At 34.7% G+C, this 23,056-nt stretch overlaps 5 protein-coding genes across 5 annotated transcripts in view; 2 read left to right on the top strand and 3 right to left on the bottom strand.

Moving 5' to 3' along the window:
• Window positions 1–501, bottom strand: part of LOC116347277 (neprilysin-2-like) — a 63,753-nt gene extending 63,252 nt beyond the window's left edge. The window contains exon 1 of the mRNA XM_031777829.1: window positions 456–501. Within this exon, the coding sequence (XP_031633689.1) occupies window positions 456–501 (46 nt within the window). The remainder of the gene's footprint in view (window positions 1–455) is intronic.
• Window positions 502–950: 449 nt separating this feature from the next.
• On the bottom strand, window positions 951–1,959 carry LOC116347291 (phospholipase A2 inhibitor-like). Its single transcript, XM_031777850.1, has one exon. The coding sequence runs from the start codon at window positions 1,886–1,888 to the stop codon at window positions 1,088–1,090; it is 801 nt and encodes a 266-aa protein (XP_031633710.1). The 5' UTR covers window positions 1,889–1,959; the 3' UTR covers window positions 951–1,087.
• A 2,906-nt stretch (window positions 1,960–4,865) lies between these two features.
• On the top strand, window positions 4,866–5,774 carry LOC116347292 (transmembrane protein 192-like). The gene has a single exon (XM_031777851.1). It carries the CDS (start codon window positions 4,913–4,915, stop codon window positions 5,678–5,680), a length of 768 nt encoding a protein of 255 aa, XP_031633711.1. The 5' UTR covers window positions 4,866–4,912; the 3' UTR covers window positions 5,681–5,774.
• A 3,014-nt stretch (window positions 5,775–8,788) lies between these two features.
• Window positions 8,789–10,887, top strand: LOC116347287 (protein Fer3-like). Its single transcript, XM_031777847.1, has 4 exons — window positions 8,789–9,061; window positions 9,212–9,344; window positions 9,552–9,766; window positions 10,117–10,887. The coding sequence occupies exons 1-4, from the start codon at window positions 9,014–9,016 to the stop codon at window positions 10,327–10,329; spliced, it is 609 nt and encodes a 202-aa protein (XP_031633707.1). The 5' UTR covers window positions 8,789–9,013; the 3' UTR covers window positions 10,330–10,887.
• Window positions 10,888–10,908: 21 nt separating this feature from the next.
• Window positions 10,909–23,056, bottom strand: part of LOC116347285 (mucin-2) — a 32,446-nt gene continuing 20,298 nt past the window's right edge. Inside the window, exons 3-7 of the mRNA XM_031777845.1 lie at window positions 13,817–13,892; window positions 13,486–13,493; window positions 13,266–13,416; window positions 12,731–12,840; window positions 10,909–12,647 (exon numbers count right to left, since the gene is read on the bottom strand). Coding sequence (XP_031633705.1) covers window positions 11,223–12,647; window positions 12,731–12,840; window positions 13,266–13,416; window positions 13,486–13,493; window positions 13,817–13,892 — 1,770 coding nt within the window. The 3' untranslated portion in view covers window positions 10,909–11,222. The remainder of the gene's footprint in view (window positions 12,648–12,730; window positions 12,841–13,265; window positions 13,417–13,485; window positions 13,494–13,816; window positions 13,893–23,056) is intronic.

Here is a 23,056-nt window from a genome sequence, read left to right as displayed (position 1 = left end):
ATATCAAATATGATATCAAACGTCAATTCCGCCATGAAAGAAAAAAATGTATAAGAAACGTTTTGAGATTAAATTAATTTGTTATGCATGTTTTAGCAATTAAAACACATAAAATATTTTTATTCCGGATTATTTGTTTAGATTTTGGTTGTCACTTCACTGGGCATATAAATCGAAATTGACAATTGATAACAATCTATTGTATCAATTCTATTCTATTGTATCAATTGGATGTTTACATATTTTTTCACCATGATGTACATGGCGCTGATCCCCGATTTTATATTTGATCGCCAATGTCGCGAGCATGGACTCACATCGATGAGTTACCATTCAACTGCCAGAAATGTGGCAAACGATTTGGCAACGAAAACGAGAAGAAATCTCATGACGATCGCTGCACAGGTCGGCGATACGATTGCTATCTAAGCTCATTCAAATGTTTTAAGAAATACAATTTGCAGTGCCACATGCGATCAAATCACACTGGCGGAAAGCCATTCTTATGTGGTATTTGTGAAAAGACATTCCGTCAAAGAAATGCTCTTAAGCGACATTTGACAACGCACAAAAAAAAAACAACCGATTCGTTGCGTAAAATGCTGGAAGAAGTTTGCAGAAGAAGGCGACAAGAAAGCACACGAAGACCGATGCAACAGACGCCACTATCAGTTCTATTTGTGTCGAATTTCAATGCATGATTCATCCCAATTGAAGGTTCATACACGCAATCACCATACTGGTGAAAGACCATTTCCATGTACCTTGTGTGCAGCTCGTTTCTCACTTAGATGTCATGCAAATCGACACATGAAAAATGTCCATCGCTTGAAGTAGATAGCAGTTTCATAACATAATTCATTTCTAAAAAAGAATTGAAAGAAAAATTGTTTACGAGCAATCAACACAACTTCTGTTATACTTCCGCGTAAAATAAAACAAATAAAGAATCAAACCAAATCTTTTATTTCAATGTGAAACAAGTTTTTTTTACTAAGATAAGAAAGTCTTATTTACAGCCTTTATATCGTCGTGGCTTTTGAAAAACAATCCTGTTTTAAAATGTCTAAAATCAAACTGGATTACGTCAATTCTTCTCAATATTATCTATTCGCAAGCGAGAATGATTCGATTTGTTCAACTCCTTTGATCGTTGCTGCTGATTACCTTTGGCTATTGTCACCGTAAGCTGGACTGTGTTTTGAAGATGGATATCATTGTATGAAAATTGAATGTAATTATTTGATAGGTCCAGTGTCTTCAACTTGGTGAGTTGTGAGAATGTTCCTGGTTGAATTTCTTTAATGCGATTGTACGACAAATTCAGGTGTTGCAATTCACAAAACAAATTAAATGTATCGACGTTCACTTCGTTTATGTTATTAAAAGATAAGTCCAACATTGTTACTCTATTACAAGAAGATGAGTTAACTTTTGACTTGATTTCATCAATTTCATTGTGCGACAGGTCGATTTGTTCAATTCTACCCAATTGCTCCGGAATCATTTTCAGCTGATTATGCGATGCGAATATTTTGATAACACTCCGTGCTTCTTCCAAATAGAGCCACTTTAAACCCAAATTGGATATGTTCAGCACTTGTACTTTATTGTATTCTTCGAACATTTCTCTGGGCAATTCATGTAATTCACAATTTTGAAAGGCAATCGCTTTGATTTCATCCTTATTGAATGCATTGAGCGCAACCTGGTCACCACAAAAATGATTGAAACTCGGATAGAAAAGTCGTTCATCGACATAACCCGAACATTCAAACGTAACTCGGCGTTCACTTTTCGAATAAATACAAGAGCTAATTCCATTTCCCGCTGAATGTAACTGAATTCCGATGGAAAGTAAAACGAAAAATATTGAAATGATTTTCATTTTGATGCGAAACCAACTGTGTTCAACTTGTGAATGGCACAATGTGTCAAATTGAATTTGATAAAAATGTTATCAGTTCGAAGGTCGTTCGAAGAAACAATATTATATTATTGTATATTTTTAGATCGTTTCCGTTCGACTTTCGAGGAAAAAATACACAATTTTCATAACAATGTACATGTCGTGTAGCGCACAAACATAGTAATTATTATAACTTTTTGTAATGAAAAAATGGGGTCTGTTTCCATGTTGTATCACTATCGCTAAATTTTATTACATTTGAATACACACGATTCACATACGCGATTTGTAGATTATATTCAGTGGTGTTATTTTGAATATAGATGATTTGACACGTTTTAAGGCTTTAAAAAAAATTCATTTGATTTTATGTTCATTTGTTTCAAAATTATATGCAATTTTATATTATTTTCTGCTTTGGCATTTTTCGTTGACTTTATTTTTGCTTGTGAATTTTCGTAGAATAGTGCCAATGTGTGTCGTTGTACGCGATGATTTAATTTTCTATGTTCAGATTATTTTATGATGGAAATATTCACATTTGCACTGTCAATCTGTTGACTGATTGAAATTGTTGTTGCATTTCATATGTGTGTATTTAAGCTTGATATTTTACAAAATATGTCAACAAATACGTTGAAAAACTGGTGTGAACAGCACCCGTACTGGAAAAGTAGGAATTTGACCAATACATATTTTAATGGTAGTAAAATCTGAGACGTTGATTCAATGTCGGAATATGATGGCGTTCTATTTTCAACCAAAAGTATGTTTTAGCGTAGATGGCGCTGATTTAAATGGACATTTGTATGTATAGACGGTGGCGCCGCCCTACTCAATTAAACACTGAACTACAGCGTTTTCGATCGTTGCGTTGATTAAAGTCGATTACTTTTTGTGCAATTTTTCAAATCTGGTTAATTTGGCAAGTAAATCATGTAAAATCAACAATTTTTATTATATTTTTTGAAACAAATAATTTTAAATTGTTTTAAAAAGTTTAAAAAACATCTCAAAATAATTGGCTGACAGCCATTTGTTTTGTTACATGATTTCAGTCATTACATTGGGTCAAGATACTATCGACAAATAGGACAAGATATTAGGAGCTATTTAGCAACAATGAATGAATATTCTGCAGAGTAAAAAAAGTATTGAACTAACTGGTCAGCTGAGCTTAATGGCCTAAAAAAATAATAGTGATTGATCATTATAACAATAACTTAAGCACAGCTGTTGCCACCGCAGAATGGCCCATCCTTATAACTTTTCAAATGACATAACTGTCCACGAAAAAGTGTCCACGCTTCCGTGATGCCTATAACAGCTCTGGATTTAAGGCAGACATTTTCCTCAATTTTTCATAGTCTCTATTTACCTGATGATTTAAATATGATTAGATTGAACGTAAAAAAATATTTTTATTCGAAGCTGTGAAATTCAATACACATACAATTTAATTAGGCAATATATCGTTGCATATTTGATGTTATCATCTCTGTATTGATTTCAGTCATCTTCAATCATGTCTCCAATGCTACAGCCACAACTGCCCTCTCCACGAGTTCCATATTCTCTCAACCCACGGCAGGAGATCTCAGCGTGAATAATAAATGTTTTATGTAAACAATTTTTCGTACAATTTCAAACGCATTGATAACCAGCTCTGGCGATAAATAGTATGTTGACCCAATGTCCCCAACAATAATTGTTTTTGTTTTTAAAAAGAGACCTTAAAGCACAGTCTCAACAATTAATTTCACTGTTAATGTTGCCCATATGTGACATAATGCAAATTTTATCTATATAAACCCTTCATTCCAAAAGTTCCGGAACCTTTTAAAAATAATAGATACCAGTGGCGCCACCTACCGGATATAATATGCGTTAGAAAGTCGGAGTTCCCATTGACATTGTGTAAAAGTTTCGTAAAGATCGGATGTAAACATGCCAAGATATTGCGTCTAATTTTTTAGTTTCTTTTGCTCTCGGTGACAAAATGAATTTCAAACAAAAAATATTCAACTTTTGTGATAAATTTTGAAAGTTTTAACGAATTAGATATTTCAAAAACCATTTTATTATGATTGCTCATACTGTCGATAAGCTAGAAAAACTAAGACACGAGATCCTATATCGGTACATGCTTCGCATATCGACATCTTTGGGAAAAGTCAAATTTTCAGGATATTATCATTTCGTGGACCAATTTTCTGTGAATTTCGTGGAACCATCATCGAATCTTTTGCTCTGATCAGCCATAACGATTATTGCAGATAGTCAGATGTGTTAAGTCTCTAGAACATGCAATAGACAGTAAGTCACTTTTTCACGATATTGCATTTGCTCATTTTCAGTCATTTGTCAACAAAAATGTCCATTGCATAATTTTCCATTTTCGTTTCATATATCTCGTATGGTTATCCTCTTTCCAACCAGTGCATTTGCTGATGAGAACGAATCGATACAACAATTCTGTGTTCAATTTTCTACCGTTGACCGATGACGCAAACATAATAACACATTCGACGCAATAACTTAGCTGTCAGGGATCCGATCCTTATGAAACTTGGACATGATATCAGTGGGGCAAGTACCTTTCTAACGCATATAATATCCAGTAGGTGGCGCCACTGGTATCTATTATTTTAAAAAAGTTCCGGAACTTTTGGAATGGAGGGTGTATAGATGTGCAACCGAAATTGTATTTTTTTAATTGACACTGAGTTGATAACATCTTAAAGCAGCCATTTAACAATAAATTAAAATAAAAAGCAAAGACATATTATCACAGAGCCTTTATTTATTGCATTCATTAAATGAAATAAACAATCGTCTATTTATAATTCAAAATGGGCATAATAACGATAATTGCCAATGCGATAATTTCCATATTTTTCTCCCAAAACTCACCTACATAAAGCATTTCAATTTCATTCGTTTATTTTTCATTCGATTGTTCGGTGCGTTTTTTTTATTTTGTCGTGTGTGCAACCAAAAAAAATGACCACATACGGATCGGATCGAGCTCTAAATAATCATGGCAACCCTGAATTAAGTAGTGACAATTCAACCGAGAAAAAGCAGAGCTACTCGTTGAATCTCCATACAAGTCACTTGGCCGCTTTGCATCTACTTCTATCGCTGTCGGTTTTCATTACTAGTGTTTACTTGGAATTGCAATGGTTAACTGAACAAAATTGTCGAACATACTACATAATGATATACATAAGATGTATCTTTTGGATCGCTTCATGTGTATTAGATGCATTGTTCACACGCAGACACAATGAATTACGTCGACACGGTTACCATGATTTTTATCGTGATAAGATTCTAAGCTACAAAAATGCACCACTTTTTATTGTAACAATCTGGAATATGGTGCTGTTTCTGGTGCAAACAATCATGTTTGAGAATTATGGTTCGGAATTTTTGTTGCAGTGCCAAAGGATCGCCCAGTCACCCATCACATATGTGTGCATTTTTTGCGGTCTCGAAACAATTCTGCTGATGATCGTGCATGGAACGTATATTATGAGAGTTTATAAATTTAATAGCACGCATTCGTTACCGGACGCGTTAAGGGATATTGAACAACCGTTTCTTGGATCGCTGGGCATTACAATTGATAATTCCAAAATTGGAGATTTGTTAGAAAAACAAGCTGATTTGATTTACTATCTTAAAGAACAAAATTTCAACCTCAAACGGAAATTGTTACAGCTTAATCAACGAACAGATGTCTGTGGGAGTTATCAAAAGATTTAGTTTTTATATTAATTGATGTACTTTAAAGTTTTTTTGTAATACAGGGAATCATTATTAAGAAGGATCTTAATAAAGAAAGAAAGATCTATATTGACTCATTCTGTTTGTGACAAAAACTTTGTGTACAGTTTAACTGATAATAATAATTTAAAAGAACAAGACTGAGAATAAATATAGAATTTCATTTGGTAAATAATATGTCGCCACGAGATGAATTCAAAAGGCGATATGACATTGTATTCAATGACATTCTGTATTTATTTATATTTTTATTGAACCAAACAGAGGCAAATAAGCGGTCAAAATGCTGTGCACAATCTTCCTACTTCATTCTTTCTATCAACCATCACTTTTCAGCATGGGTGTTGACGAGATTTTCAGCATAGGTGTTAACGGGTTTCAATGGAAAAATTCCGTAGAGGTTCTTTCAAAGCACTTCTTTGGCAAAATCTATCATAAAATCAATTGTACCTAGTGTAAAAAAAGTTCTGAATTTTTCGAAATTTCCTTAATTTTTTTAGGTCCTCAGTTTTTCGTTTTTTTTTTCGTCAAAAACTCTATCAAAGCAAATCTAAAAAAAAAATCGACAAAAAATTTTCCTCGGTTAAAATTTCCGATTTTCGGCCTAATTCTTAAATTTTCTATACTCAAAAATGTCAATAAATGACAAAATTTATTCGTCTCCATACAATTTCGGTAGTTAAAAAAACAGCCTATTTCACGCTCTGTTGTCAACGGTGGCGATTGCATTTTATAGATTCTGAAGCGTCGTGAAATCGAACACAAAAACACATTGATGACATTCATGTCCGCTTTATCGCTTTTACTCTGTTTTCAATTCTCTCTGTTGTTCTCATCTTACGATTTCACACTTGTTTACTTTGTTTTATCTGCACTGTAATTGCCAAAATGTTTTATCACTACAATGACAGCAAAATTATACTGTTTAACTTGAACAGTACCCTATTATCATAAAACACATTAAAATTGTGTCTAAAGGAAAAAGACCGAAAATGATTTTTAAACGAGCGTAAAAACCTATAATTTAATATATATGAAAATCACACCGTGAAACCATCCATCATACACAATTGATATTCTCTTTGGAATGGGTATGCGTTGATAAACCTTCAATTTTGAATGGTACATTGCCTAATGTTAGGCGATTTTTGATGTGCTATAAAAAAAGAAGGTATTTTGGATACTGCTTGAATGAACTAACTATTTAATAAACGATAAAGCGAAAAACATTCGAAAGAACTTCTCTTTGAAAAAAACGTTCGCTTTGTCTCTTCTCTTAGAGAAATTGTATCGTGTGTTAATAACTCATCGCTCATAATGTTCCAAATAATTACGATGACAAATAAGCAATTGGAACCCATGACAAAAATGGAAATAATTGGATTTTCCACGGTTCAACAGACCACGTGTGCATTTAAATAGATCGAATTCATTCACAATTATCTCTTTTCGATGAGAATATGCAGTGACGACAAAGGTCGCTAATCAAAATAAGCGATTTTAATAATGAAATTACTTTATTTTCCAATTGCATCTTCTAAATTGACAACGAGCCAGCCAAATTAACTCGGACAAATGTCGGAAATAGTCAAATTTCCGGCAGTTATCTCTTTAAAATTGAATTTTATGAGCGTATTTGACGGTACAAACGGAGTTTGTTTATTTGTTTCGGTATTAAAATATGCAATTCATCGCTTTGAAGTGATTTCAACATCGAAATCGAACAAATCCGACATAATCTTCTCTCGAAAAGAGCATATCTACTTCCTTTTGAAGGGTCGTCAAATTGTGCAAGTGTATTTTGTGTCAGAAAAAGTCAGAAATCGCGTACAAATTTCACTTGATACAATTTTAATATTAACAAAATAATCCCCTTTTTGTTCTCGCTCACAAATTTGTCATATATTTTGACTTCTTTTTTTTTAATAAAATCGGATGTTTGTTACGGAGATGTCATATTTTATGCACTTATTTGGGCTGATATGTACGAAACAATCTGTTCAACTTCAATAAATCCAGTTTATTATTAATATTAATTCAATTTGAAATTATAATCATATCATATTTGATGTGAGTTCCCCTTTGTAATGATTCGAATAAGCGACCGAGTATTTAGCACCCTTGTCATTTTTGCCGCGACAGCACTGATTGAACGTATGTGGCAAGTTACGAAATGTTGCATCGTATAAACAGTAGTTTCAAATTGGGGTGAGTGTGATTACGTGTCTAATAGAGTAAAACCGCTTCGAATCACTTTTAGTTACCGTTTAAAGTGTAAATAAACGACGAAGATTTAATTGATTTGCCACACATTTTCCGAGGCTCTATTCGAAAAGAAACGGGGCGACGGTAACAGTTTAAAACTAGTTTAAATATCGCCGATTCACTTGTCCTGATTGTGGTTTTAAAAACAAGTCAAAACAAATGATTATCGGATCAAACTTCAGCAGACCGGCTTGCCATTGAATCACCAACGGAGAAAAATCAATTCAATTCGAACTTTTTCTGCTTTGGCAAGCAGATTTTTTTTTATTTTCTCGGCAAAACCAAACCTTTTTTTCCATTTTGCAAAGAACAAATACCTTTTTTTTTCGCTTTTGCTCAAATCTTTACTAGGTCAAACGTAATGTAAAAAAAGGCGAACAACATTCATCTGTTCCAAAATTGTTTTTCATTATCTCAAAAATGTTATAATTTGCAGTTGTTTCACCCCAAAAACCAAATTTAATACAGAACTACACACCGAGTGGAACGAATCGTTGTCTATCCCTTTGCAATGTACAGTTGGCTCCGCCCCCGTTTGACAACAGATTGAACCAATCACAGAGCGGTGGTAGTTCTTTGGTACAGCTGCGACAGACAGCATCTGAACACGGACAGACGCACCACTGTATTGAACAAACGAAAATATACGGAGGAAGAGTATACGCAATATGGCTGCTATCACCATACACACACACACACACACATGCAATTCGACGGGGATGAAATATCAATTCATAATTCGGGCAATTTCATCGCATATTTTTCGGTCACTATCACAGTTTCAAATCAGATTGTATCGTGTTGCCAACCAAATCACAACTGAGTCGACACTACCATTTAAATTAGCCTGAGAAAATTAAGTGTTCAAGTTCAATAAAGAGAAAAAAATCAAATAAAAAAGAAATAATTTTGCAGAAATGCATAAAAGGAATATTTCTGCAATTTAATTTTTCTACTGGAACCAATATTTATCGAATTTACGCAAAGAATTTATTGCAATAGAAATAAAAGTGTGTTTAAGTTGAAAAAGTGACTTTTGTTTGCAAAATGACAACATTCAATAACGAGCATTGGGATTTAAATAAAACAGCACCTGTGAGTTTTAAGAGTTTATTTGCACAAATTCCGTTTGAGTCGTCGGCAAAGAAAAAGTTTTTCGCTGACGACTATTCGAGTTGGCAAAAGGGATTTTATGTATTATTCTTTTTTGAAGAATTATCATAAACGAAAAATTCTAATTTCCAGCAACATCCCGAAGGACCATCTTACATGTCAGACGTAGTGCCTCCCACATTTACACCATCGATTTGGAGTCAAGAACAGCCACCGCCAATGGTTTCTTATCCAGAATTAATGGGCTTTCCATGCTCCGATTTGGGTTTGTGCTTTCTTTTTTCAGTAAATCACTTCGATCCAATGTTGTTTTTGCTCTGCTTTCGATCAATAATTTCATTTTCTTCGATGTTTTGTGTTTCCCATGATTAATTATATTTCGAACTCCATAAAAAGTAGACCTTTCGAAATCTTTGCTTAATGGAATCGATTTGATTAAACGCACGATACTTTTTTTCATTGGTTTCAATAGCACTTTGGCCACGTTCGCAAATCGGTGGTTTAGTTTCACAGCGTCTATCACCTCGGGGAGCATTGACCGCTCCAAATAGCAACGGAAATGCATCAGTAACACCAAAGAAAACCCGAAGACGTGTTGCATCATTAGCACAACGTCGTGCCGCAAATATTCGAGAGCGACGACGAATGTTTAATTTGAACGAAGCATTCGATAAATTACGAAGAAAAGTGAGCACTTTTTTTATATTTGACCGAAGATTTTGTGTAGTTTTTGACATTTTTTCACTTTTCCGCACACCTAGTTTGGGATAGGTTTTTTTTGAATTTTTCTTTGATTCTTATTTAATAAAAAATTGTAATTCGATCCATCAAGTTCAAGTTCATTCATACCTTATTTTTTTTGCTTACCTTTTAGTTTCCATCTTTCGTTCAATTTTATCATTTCGACTGAGTTTTTTTTTCTACGTTCATTAGTAGGTAATTTCAATAAATCTTAAAAATTAATACCGTTTTAAATTTTCTGTGAAAAAAATAAGCCGTTAACATGTTAAATTAAAAGAAAAATCATCGGTTTTCAGGTGCCAACGTTTGCATATGAGAAGCGTTTGTCACGAATTGAGACGTTGCGTTTGGCAATCACTTACATTGGTTTCATGACGGAAATATTGAGTGGAACTCCGCCAAATGAACCGAATCGTGGAAATGATCTAGCGTATCCGCCGTCAACATCTCATCATCATCACCATATACCGATGCAACGTGACTTCATACCGCCATATAATCACCAATGAAAACGATCCGCATCGAACAAATGAGAATCGATATCGATATATGTACACTCTTTTTTTGATTTTGTTTTGTCGTTATTGTTGTTATAATGAAAAGCATGTTCAATTTTAAATTGGCAACAATCGAAAGTGAAGCGAAAAAACATGACTGAAAATAAAACATCAGTTCCAATCAAAGTGAAAGTTTTCGTGCGGACAGTTATGTGTGGAACCATCACAATGGTCGATCACCGAACATCAAAACCATGTGCAAACATTAACAAGAGAAGAAGAAGAAGAAGAAACGAAAAGAAAAACGTCCAAATGTCGTTAGTTTTCATTATTTTTTGTTTATTAAGCCAATTCTTTAATTTATCATATATACGTTTAATATTATTTTGGATTGTATAAACTAACGTTTAAATGGATTCTCTCACTTCTTGTCTTAATGTCTAATTCAGAGGCACTAATCGTAATATCATCAATTTCTTTAAAAAACTATTTACACATTTAAAGAAAAAAGCGCGCGTTTTTTTTTGTGTTTCGGTCGAATTAAAGCGAAAATTATTCTTTTTTTTAGTTTCTGGCGATACATATAAAATGTAAATATTTAAAAACGAAAGAATGTTAAAACAAAAAATAAAACCAAAAATAGAAATAGCGAAAGGCAAACACTAAATTATGTGTTTTAATACAAACAAAAAAAAAACAGTGTGAGACGGTAGAGGATGGACTCTGTCTGTTTGACAGGCAAGAGAATGATTTTGGCGCCCTAATGTAAATTCCTTAAACCTATGGAATAAAATTAAAAAGAAAGAGCTAAAGACGTAACTATGTATGCACTGAGTGTATGTGAAAGCAGTATTCCCAATACGATTTTTATCGCAACGGTGTTTTTTTCATTTGTGTTAATTTTTTCATCGAATTTTAATGCATGGTTCGCATGTGCCGGGTTTTAAAAATGATGGATGACATTCCGGACATTTGGCATTTTCACCGTACCATGGTTTTCGTTGCACTTCATTCGAACTACCATCGCTGATTAGCTCTTGACTTTGGGCCACATCATCGGGTATTTTAATTTGAAATGAATTTACCGCATTATTTTCCGTATAACTTGGCCGTTCAATATTTTCCAATGGGAACGTAAATTCGGGCACCGAAAACTGTTTTTTCAATTCCAAATAATTGAGCTCTTTTCGTGTTGTGGTTTCGCTATTTCGTTTTGTTGAAATGGAATTGATCGCCGACGGTATTGTTGTGACGGAGCGTTGTGTTTGCGATTTATCGGTAGCTTGTGCAAATGTATTTGCATTATTTATTGCTGTTAACGATGGAAATGTATGATTTGATGTTCGTGATGTGTTTGTGTCATTGAATACTGGCAACGGTGAATAGACTGGCGGTTTTAAAGAAAGTGATGGCAATTTTATATTGCTGAATGATTCGAATAGCGGCGGCACCAAATCTTTGTCCGAAAATGATGATGGTCCAGACTGTGTTGTGTGCGGTGGTATTACGGGAATTTGATTTTCATCACTTGATATTGTAATGGCACCATTGCTTTTATTTTCATCGAACGGTGGCTGTAAATCAGCCGCAGGTAATTGCCATTCACGATAAATTGGTGGACCTTGAGTTGGTGTACCGAACAATGGGTTTTCGTATGGTGGCAATAATACTGTCGGTGGTTCTTTTAATTTTGTACCACCGTCACTTGGAGCCGACACCACACTTGGGGTCGATGTTATTGGTGTGGCAGTTGACGTTTTTAAACGATCACCGAAATTACTTACACCGGAACTAGCCGATTGGATTTGATTCGGCCGAGTTCGATCCTCGGTTGGTGTTAGTGGACGTGGTGGAATTGAATTCACAGTGGTCTGGGTGAACGCCGGAGTCGTTGGCAATGGACGAGTGAACTGTGGACTTTTTGTCGTTGTTGTTGTGACAGTTGTGTTGAAAATTGGATTCAAAAACGGTGGTTGGAACTCAATGACCAACGGTTTTACGGTCGGTTTCTGAGCTGGCTTTTCATCACTTTCGAAAACGTTTTCGTTTTGCGTTCGACGACTGTCTTGACTTGATGACGTTTTCAAATCATTTCCACCCGAAAAACTGGGTGCATTGGTGTCGAAGTGATTGAATGATTGGAAATTTGAACGCTGGGTCGTTGTTATTGGTGCCGATGTTGTTTGAATGGTATTCCAACGACCGGGTAGAACAAAAGGCTTTTCGTTACGATTTTCAACAACAACTGGAGATGATGATGATGCAGCTTTATGAAGGATCGCCGGCCGCTTTTCGTAACTTTGAATCGAGTTCAATAGCGGTGATATTGCCTGGAAGTAGAAAATAAGAAGTCTCTTATCGAATTGCACTCAAATTTGCTTTCCCTCACTTGGGAAAAATGTCATCAATTTACCTTTCTAAATGACTCGCCAGCAATATCATTACCAGGCCTATCAAATAAATCGGGACGAGGTGTTCGGACATCATGTTCATCGTCACGAACAAACGGTTTGTCTCGTTGACCTATTGGAATACATAGAAAACACTTATTTACTTCATTTTCTCCATTATTTCACCATTGAAGTTAAAACTTTGTCAAACATATTTCGATTTGACACCAAAGTGTTGTAGCCAATTCTTCGATTTTATGTGTGACTCTAAAATGAAAAATTAATTCCTTCAACCAAAAAATTCTGTAAAAAAAGAAAAAAACCAGTTCCAAAAGGTGAAGCTTGGCCGTCAATAAATTTCGAATCTTTTTCAATTACACGCTGATTCATGCCGACGACCGTATTTTTTGAACTTTTCAAGTTCATTCGCCATTAATTTTGGTGCACATCAACGCTGCACAAGTATTGTGAGTCATAACATGTGATGACTATGGCTAACAGCTCAATTGTGGCTATCGCTAATGGCAAAAAAAAGAGTTATTCTCCAACCACTCTTACCGATCAATAAATTAGCATCGTAATCGCTTTCGGCTTTCGAACAGTTCACCATGTACCAATGATCGCAAATGAGCATTCTCTGTTGAAAAAGCGTTGTGTTTGGGCACGAATAGCTGAATTGTCGTCCTAGTCCATCGCACATATGATAAATCTGAAAATGTTTGCATAAAATATGATTTTGTTCGGAATAATTTGCAATTTAAACCACTTTTTTTTTTACCTGACAACCTGTCGCCGTGTTCGCACAAAAGCGAATCCAGTTGATGACATGAATGAGACGAGGCACATATGGAATGAAAAGAACAAGAGATTTAGTGGACTTGATTTAAAATTTCGAATTTGCATAAATTGTGTCCCATGGCAATGTTCAAAACTGCACTGCAAAAACTTGTTTTCCACATAATTGAATTTAAAATGTTTAAATTAGATGTAATAGTTTAAGTAAAAAGTCGATTTCCCATTATTCAATTTTCAAATGATGGTGAAAACAATAATTTTGTGGCATCCAATATGATATAAGCGCATTCAATGGATATTCAAATGAAATTCACCTGCTTGAACGTCTGCATAGTATCCAGCGGGTCTTCCCTTGCAATTAAAGTTTGTTTTTGGTATTTGACTTGGATTCTGAAAAAAAAAAAAAAAAAAAATGATTTTTCAATGGAAATGTTTTCCGTCGAAACCTTTAATTAAAGACATCCGTCGCAAAATATGTTCAGGCGATGTATTGACTTGTGTTTATGCAAATGAGTATCTAAAATACCATTTTATTGTATTAATGTTTGTTGAAATCGTCTGCTAAGTGTAACACACGTGCATACGTCGGCAGAAGAAAACGATTCATTGATGATGATGATGAAGTAGCGAAAAGGTGGAGAGAATACGCAATTGATGTTGACGGTAAATGTAAACAACGAAAAAAAATGCAAAATAGCAGAGCAACAAATGTGAAAATGCATTGCAAATAGTTCATTAGATGCACATTTTTGATGTTGCATTTGCACACGTTGATGATGATGCAATCAGATAACAGTCTCTAATAATACCAAGCGCTCACGCTAAACACATAGAGAGAGTTTCGCGATTGAATTTTATTTATCTCGTGCCATTTAAACGCCATTTCATCATCGTCAAATGCATAATAACATACAATGTAATGTGCACTATATTCAAGAGTCTTTTGTTCCCGTTTTACTGTGAGAGAAAGATATGGTATTGTCTGTGAATGGTGACGTGCTACTTTCGCATAACTCGTTAAAATCAATTGAAACAAAACACCGTCGAAAATGAGCGTATGTATGGTGTAGGTAATCAATCAAAGTCGATTTGAATCGAAATTCAATTCAATTTCTGGGTCATCATCACACAAAAACCATCGGGCCTTGAGAAGGTCATATTAAATGTTCATTCATGTGACGGTCCAATATGGAAAAATCGATCAATTTTAGCCAAATGCGTTGATTACGATATAACTTACATTTATTTTAACGATTTTCGCACCTGAAATGTGTTGGCCCACAGCTTGCCAAAAGAAAAAACGCATTCGTCCAAAAGTGGTCATGCAAATCGGTTCGGAAATTGACAAAACTCGTCATCAAAAATCCTTGCCACGTCAATAAAAAATAAATGGCCAAATCCCGCAGCTATCGAATCGCCCGAAACTGCTTACTTAGTTAATTCCCATTTGTTTGTTTGAAAACAATTGCGACCATGTGTTTGTTGTGTGAACTCACTTGGCACCGACACTTGATGATGATGTCGGTTCAATTTATGAGACAATTGAAAGAAATTACTTGTTGTCTCGATTTTGTTTTTAAGACGAACACAAAAAATCGTTTAAATTAACAGTGATTTCTATCGCAAAACATCGTTTACAACATGAAACATTGAACGAATGGCCTACAAATGACATATCGTCGCGCGCGGGAACACGGCTGTCTGATGCATACCGCAAAGCGAAAAAAACCGACCCGAAGAAGAATGATTTTAATGAGAATCTTAAATCACAGAAAACAAAGCAAATGGATTTTTTTCGTCTTCGTCGGAATTGTTTTCATTCCACCACATATTTTGTTGATGAATCGCACCGACACATCATTTTTCGGTGAAGAAAATGGGTTTGCCGCGCGCATTTGCAAAAAAACAACAAATTCACATATCTAGAGACGCTTTTTCAGGGAATATTTATGGTGCGATTACGTCAAAATATTTTACAATTGCACGGAATTCAGTTTATCTAGTGACATCGTGTGTTGTTTTTAGCTGAAAAAGAGACAAACCCCATCAATATTAGAAAAAAATGTCAACGGCACGAGACTGACACATAAATCATGGTGCAAACGACGTGAACAACGTTTACATCGCATTTTATGACTTAATTTACGGTATTACCATAATATTACGGAATTTTTAACAAACCTTCTTTTCGGCACTGTTTTGGTAGCACCTTAGTTTAATTAAGTTTCTTCATTCTACGTTTCTTTGTTGGCGTTTTTTTTTCTATTCCTTTCGAGTATTAAACTTAATTACTCGCTACTTGGGGTTTCGGAATGATTTTGCACAAATTTCACGATTTTTTCAGATAACTCGGAAATCAATGGAGAAACCAAGAAAAAAAAATATTTATTCAAGAGAAACGGTCGAGATAAAGTAGTTGCTCAAGTTTAGAGACAATTTTCAATATCAAGACCGATTTTAACCGCACTTGATTTATATCGGTTGTATGTGGTGAAATTCGTCAATTTTTGTTATTTTTCCGTCAAAGTTCATTGAATTCGTCATCAAAATGGTGGAATCAAGGAGAGGAAACTATGTTTCACCCACTCGGGTGAATTCACAATTTTAATGAATGCTATTATTATATTAATACAGCAATTTAGTTATTTGTTATTCAAATGAAGTGCAAATTCCATAAACTTTTCGGAGTGAATAACACTTGGAAGAGTAATGACTGCATTCATTAACGAAAGTGAATAACAATTCTTATTCGTTGAAAAAAAGTTTAGTTCATATAAAAATTAGATTTATTTTCGTGTAATTGTCTAAAGAACGAGTAAATTTACCATGCCAATTTCTTAAAAAAATGACTGTCGACGTCTTCACTGTCATATTTGAATCGTTGAAAAATTACTATTTTCCCAACGCATCGTGTCATTTATTATTATACTGACAGGCTCGACTTACTCGTACTTTCATTTTAGTGATTTATTAATTCAACAAATTTGAAAAAAAAGTAAAAAAAGTAACTCCAAATAATAATAATAAAAACAGCTTCATAGGTGTATGAAAGTTATTGTGTAGAAAAAATGGTGTTTTGCAACTGTAAAGGACCAATGGTTCAAGATGCACTTCAGTCAGACAAAATCATCGCCTTTGACTCAAGACGTACGCTTTTTTCTTCAACGCGTGAATAATCGAGCAGATATGGTGCCGAAATATTTACAGCCAGCTGAAACGTATTTTTCTGGTTTTATTATTCATGTTGGAGTGACATGAGGTGAAAGAGAGAGAGAGAGAGAGCGAAATGTGACATGAAGTGAGACACACGGTGCATCTAAAAATAAGAGAGACATGTTAACACCGTCGGTAGGACAGGGAAGAAAAATCCAAAGAGCGATCAAATCAAGTAATTTATTGGAAATTATAACATTTTGACTCTTATTAATGAATGTGACCCAATTTCTACTGTACAAATGTGATTTTTTGCACTTTTCCATCGATTGCAGCTTACAATCAAAACATTAAAAATTATATTTCCTACTAAGTAGCTCAGAACAGCAGATCAAGTTACTCAAAAATGTCAAACAACTACATTAGTTAGTTCACATGTTATGCTTTAAATAGAAATCTAAAAAACCATAAAGAGTTTAAATGGTTATCTCCACCACGTGATTGTTGTTGTGTTGCCTCCACATGCACTCAAATCGAACATTTCATTAGTTATACCGTTATTTGAATGTCGATCCAAAAATGTTGGATATAATTAGGTCAAAAGGTGGGTATTTTGAAGTGCAACACGCGCAAGAAACCAGGTTATTTTGCCAAAGATGCAAGGTCCGCATAAACATGTCATAGAAAGCCGTTCACGAAACTAATTTATTTAAAATCAATGAATTTTAATCAAGTTTCTGACTCAAAAACTTAATAGAGTCTTTTCAAATAAAATGTGTTTTATTTATTCGTTGATTTAAAAGCTTAAAATTCTTGAGGTAATCGGAAGAAATATTCGCGATTTCCGAAGAATATGTCACCATTAATGGAAATTCGTCGATGAATAACGTTGATTAGATTATTTAAATTATTATGTAGATTTTTATCGCTGTTTTGAAATAATAAAAATTGCAGTTTGTCGTCCACGTCGCTCATAAAACAGCTGTGTCAACATAAAAATCGTCAATCGAAACGAGATTCGCAGCATTTGTTGTCCAATTTTAATAAGCAAATTATAAATCGTTAATTTGTTTTATCTGCTATATTTGGAATGTTAATACAACGTATCTGAAATCGAAATGAAAAGAACGAATGCGATCAAAAAGACTGCTGCACTCCCAAAAATCTTGAAGCGATAAAGAAAAGTCTGCATTATTTCTAAAAAATCAAGGCCATGATTTGATTAAGTATGTAAAATCGCGTTAAAAACCAAATTGGAAGTGTAAAAATCATCCGAATGTTCTTCTTCGTTTCATATGTTTTTATATGCAAAATATGATTAAATTTCAATAAATTCCACATGTTATGCGAATTTATTGATTTTATTCGAAGCAAAAATTCTAATCGGTTCCAATGTGTTAGGCATGTGCCAAATATAGTTGCTTAGTCAATGTCGCCGCATATATGTAAAATGTGTGCGTGCTGATGTTGAATCGTGAACCGCTACCAAATGTTCATATATATTTTTTTTGCTGATTCATATACGTGCCAGATTTCACGTGGGTGCGATTCTATATATTCGCTTGAACCGAGATTTGCAGAAAGTGTCTAGTTTGCGCGCAAAACAAATAACGTGTGATTCGCATGAATCGGCATTAGTTTTGGGTAAGCCGCAAAAATTAATTCCATTCGATCAGATTGTAAATGAACAAAAGTCAAAATAAACATAAATTCGAGAGTGTGAGATGGTTTTCATCAGAAGCGACACACATCGTGCTTTGCATTTCGCCTACTGATTCGCACTTGAAACAAACAAATTACTTTTGCGTAAAATAACTTTTCCATTTTTGGTGTGCTGACGATGGATGGGCACTTTCCTTGTGGTTAAGTCATTAATTCTCATACGCTTATAATTATAATTTTGCACGGAGGTGGCTTTTTAAGAACCTTTTAAAGTGAATGTCATCGATGCAGTTGCGAATGAGTTTGTTTATGCCATTGGAAAATTTATCATCCAGCCATTAACGCAAAAAATTAATTACACAAAACAGATTTTGCTTTTGAGAAGATTGTAACCACCCGCTTTGCAGAGGAAAAAAAACATCATTTAATCCGCCGCGAAACATGTAAATACCTTTCGATCTCTTTTTTACTTCTTCTTCTATCTCTGTTTCTCTCTTTCTGCTTCTGTTAGAAAAGAGAGTGAAAGAGATCTCTCTGTCTCTACCTCGCTTTGTGCGCGCCTCTCACTTTTCGCCTCTCTACCATGCTCTGTCTGTCTTCTTCGCTTTAAAAAAAAAATCTCAATTCTCTTGTAATCGCATTTAAGTCAACGCGTTCCGTCGCCCAAAGCCGTCTTTCTCTCCATACGTCCGATTTTTCTAATACGCAAACATTCTGTTGTGCTAAACAAACACTTTTATCACCGCCCACATCGCGCCGTACACCGACCGATACTTATGCACAAACATAGAACGGTGTGCTGCTAAATCGGATTTTCATGGCGAATTATGGTAACGGCATTTGTATATATTTTTGCCATCTTCGTATTTGGCTGCTTTAACGTCAATTGCATACTAAACTTGGCAAAGGTTCTATTTGGCGGTATAAATAAAAAAACGAACGAATCGATGATATTTACCAATATTCATAAGCGATGCTATTGGAGTGGAACTGATGAGCATCCGCCGTTCAGCGCAAATCTCTTACAAATCAATGTCGTGAAATGCTCTTTTGCCTCACCCTCATCCAAAAAGAACATATGCCGCTTTTCGTCGGTGCATTACACTGCACACATTTGCATGCATGCAATGTACTGTGAATACAGAATCAGGGTCATTGCGCGACGGGAAGAAACGTTCGTCGATATTTTTACTCTTGATATTACGAAAACAAAAAATCTATTGAGCGCATCGTTCCATTCGAAATGCAAAACACAGCACCTGCTCATACCATCGCGCGAACTAATATTTATACCGTTTATGTGGTTAGGCGAAAAGAGAGACGATATAAGAGCGATATAAAACTAACAATCATTTTAATGAAGAAACTAACATGTTGTTCAGTGTATGGATGGGAAAAAATGAACTTAACGAAATACACACGAATAAAAAAAAAAATAATAATTAAAGACAAACACAAAATTTATTATTAGTCTTTGGAAACAGGCAAATCCCATGCAAACATTCACCTATATAAATCATAAGATGTATGAAGAAATTGCGATTGAGAAATCTAATGTCGTAAAGTCGTAGATGCTTATCACATCGACCTGTCACTACTTTGGATGATATAATAGTATTTGATGGGTCGAATTTTAATCTTTCGTTACCTTTGTTTGGAACAATTTGAAGATTAATCCATGTTTTGTATAGTGTAACATGAAAAATACCATGGTTTGTATGTACTTTCAAGTATCGAACAGTTCTATTTGAACTTGGACCTATACCTCCTATCCGGGAGCAATTTTGACGAAAAAAGCCTTTGCTGACAAAATTTTGGCTGTCCGTTCGGAAATTAGAAGAAGTTTATATGCCTGAATGCCCATTTTCTTCTGTTGAAAGAAAAAATCTTCCTGAAAATAATTTCAGAGCTGTCATTGTCACCGGAGAAGTGCCAATCCCATATTGTAAAATTTTTCAAGTGCTTTGAATACAAGAAAGAGCACCACTTACGCCCGCACGTCCACGGCGCCCCAAACAGGTCTGAAAATTTGTCGACGGATGTACGGACAAATTGTACAACATTTTTCGGTCACGGACATTTTGGTACTATCTTACAAGCACCGGCATCATTAGTACTTTACTAGTAGTAGATACTCAATCGTCGATTCTTTATCAAATCAAACTTGTCAAGTCACCGCAACAAAGCGAATTATCGATAAAAATGTTCTACCGACGTAGTCAACCGACTGACCGTTGCGTTTCTCATTGCTCTGTCCATTTCAAATCATTCAAACGTGAAGCGATGCCTTCATTATGCACCTTGAAATCATTCGCAGAAATCGACTTCACAAAAAAACCCTCAATTAAAACACCATAAAATGCTTCTTCCAAACAAAAACCGTAAACTATACGAAGCCCTTTGTGAAAAATAATAAGAATGATGCAACCAAAAAAATGTTGTAAATTGAAAAATCGTCGATTTAATTCGTAATTACCAAAAGTGTAATACTTCATTTGCATTGTAGTCTCTCATTCAATGCATCTCAATTGGTCGGTAAAAATTGTATTGTTCTTCACACATAATCTTCAAACTTCGATCGATTTGATGAAAATGATGAATGATTGAACCACCATGCATCGTCACCGTCCATTTAAATGCAAAGCAATTTTTTTTCGTGTATCTGCTTAATTTTGAAGTCAAAAGAGAGATGAAAAAATAGTTTATAATAATTTTCTGAATCTCTATTGTTATGATTTATATGATACATCGGGTATGATGATGAGTGCATGATGTTGTACTTGAACAATAAACGACTGTTGAGTCCAAAAAGGAGGCCGTTCTACTGACATCAATTCTGGGCCTGTGAGCTCTTAAAGGTTTTGTTCATTGTGTTTCAGCTCTCGAAAAAATCGTATTCATTGTTGCAGTTTGTCGATCAGGTGAAATCACATCAGAGGCAGAAAAATGCACATCAATCAATTGGCCAAAACGATTGAATTCAAACGCGGCAAAATTCAAATGAGCGCTAACAAAATCGATCATAAAGGCGATTAATTGGGCAATTTTTAGACGATGATGATCCATGATGTCGTTCTCAGAAGGTCGTGAAGCACAATCGTTGAGCAATCGACCGCACAAAGAAGAAGAGACACATACAAAAAAATGTCGTCGCCGATTTAATAGAAAAAAAAACAAACCAAATATGCGCTTATAGAATCAGACCCGCTAAGACTTCTTTCGAAGATTTTGAAAGTTCGCTACAAACAGATTAAATACCAGCGAGACATTTCGAAGCCAAAGTTGAATTTTCGTCATCATAATAAGAAAATCACAATTTTTTTCTTTGTACAGAACAATGAATACATCTATTCTCTTTGTCTATATGAGTTACATTTGAATGGGGTAGAATAAAAACTACTTCTCGAAAAATGTTTAAACACGAAACCTAAAAAAAACTTTCGATTAAAAGTGAATCAATTTTTTTTCGTCCAATTGAAGTGAACCAAAAAAAAATTGTTCAGTAAAAGTGAACCCAAAAAAAAAATTCATTTTAGTGTATTTTACACTGAAAAAACCGAGTGAAATTTTTTTTTGGTTCACTTTTATTGAACAAAATTTTCTTGATTCACTTCAATTGGACAAAAAAAAATTGATTCGCTTTTTATTGAAATTTTTTTTAGGTTTCGTTTTAAAATAGCAATTTTTCGAGAAGTAGTTTTTATTCTACCCCATTCATTTGAAACGAGTGACAAATAAAATTTGATGATGAGATAACAAAAAAAAGCGATTGATAAAGATTTTAACAAAGTGACAAGAAAATTGATTTTTTTTTTTCAATGGAACAATAAAGATTAAAGAGTGATTATTCAATAGAAAACAAGCTGCTGCTTTGGTAGGTTCCTTTGTTTCACTTATTCAACCAAGTTAGTTGAACCTACGTAACGGTAACCGTCGCTCTTCATCCGATGAGTCGTCGAAGGCGTGTTTTTTCTCTTTCATTCAATTGATGTGGTATCATTTTTTCGATCACTTTTCCGATGTCTCGTTCACTGCGAACGTATAAAATTGGCCACGGAAAATAGGAGCCAAAGCATCTAAAATGAAAACAATTTAATTTTTGATCAAATCCGGATGTTTGTGTGCATCTCTAAATTATTTGTTTGTCTTTTGAACGTGTCGTGTTTTGCACCATTTGTTATTGTCCAATCGACAAGGAAGTAAAGAATAAATGCACGATTCAATATAATAAATAAGCGCGCACGACTTTCAAATAATTTATGCGAAACACTCGACTGCATACCGTTCCATGTCGACACTATTGGTTGACCCGACGCACACACAAACAAGAATCAAACAAACCTGTGAAATCGGACTGCATTCAAAGCGTCCGGCTGCATCGATTCGAGTCGCTTTATCTCGTATTCAAATTGCTTAACATAGGTTCGACTTTGTTTTATCTTGGATGATGATGATGACATGGCCCACACTCACTCTCTTCGTTTTGGATTCAAAACGACGACGATTCTATATGCAACGTTATTGGTCTGGCGTAGTTTTTTTTTCTCTCGTTTGATATGAATACTTTTTCATGCTCACTGTTGATGTTGTAAAATGTTTGATATCGAAAATAACAAATTACTTCGTCGCCATGGATACCGACAACAGTTGGTGCTCCCATTAAGCGTTTACAGCACAGCGCTTGTCTCTTTTTCGTTCTTTTATATATCGATTTTTCACTTGAGTTCCGCAACAGAGAG

The sequence above is a fragment of the Contarinia nasturtii genome, unplaced genomic scaffold, assembly GCF_009176525.2.
Source record: "Contarinia nasturtii isolate CC-2019 unplaced genomic scaffold, AAFC_CNas_1.1 Cnas_scaffold_1768, whole genome shotgun sequence".
NCBI lineage: Eukaryota > Metazoa > Arthropoda > Insecta > Diptera > Cecidomyiidae > Contarinia > Contarinia nasturtii.
The sequence above is the reverse complement of the archived record's forward strand: the minus strand, read 5'-3'. Positions and strand labels throughout refer to the sequence as shown.

Bases quoted from the DNA above. Each gene is read 5' to 3' on its own strand.
- LOC116347291 (XM_031777850.1), bottom strand. From the start codon at position 1,888: ATGAAAATCATTTCAATATTTTTCGTTTTACTTTCCATCGGAATTCAG.
- LOC116347292 (XM_031777851.1), top strand. From the start codon at position 4,913: ATGACCACATACGGATCGGATCGAGCTCTAAATAATCATGGCAACCCT.
- LOC116347287 (XM_031777847.1), top strand. From the start codon at position 9,014: ATGACAACATTCAATAACGAGCATTGGGATTTAAATAAAACAGCACCT. The intron at 9,062-9,211 runs GTGAGTTTTAAG...TCTAATTTCCAG, and splicing joins ATTTAAATAAAACAGCACCT to CAACATCCCGAAGGACCATC. The intron at 9,345-9,551 runs GTTTGTGCTTTC...TGGTTTCAATAG, and splicing joins CTTTCCATGCTCCGATTTGG to CACTTTGGCCACGTTCGCAA.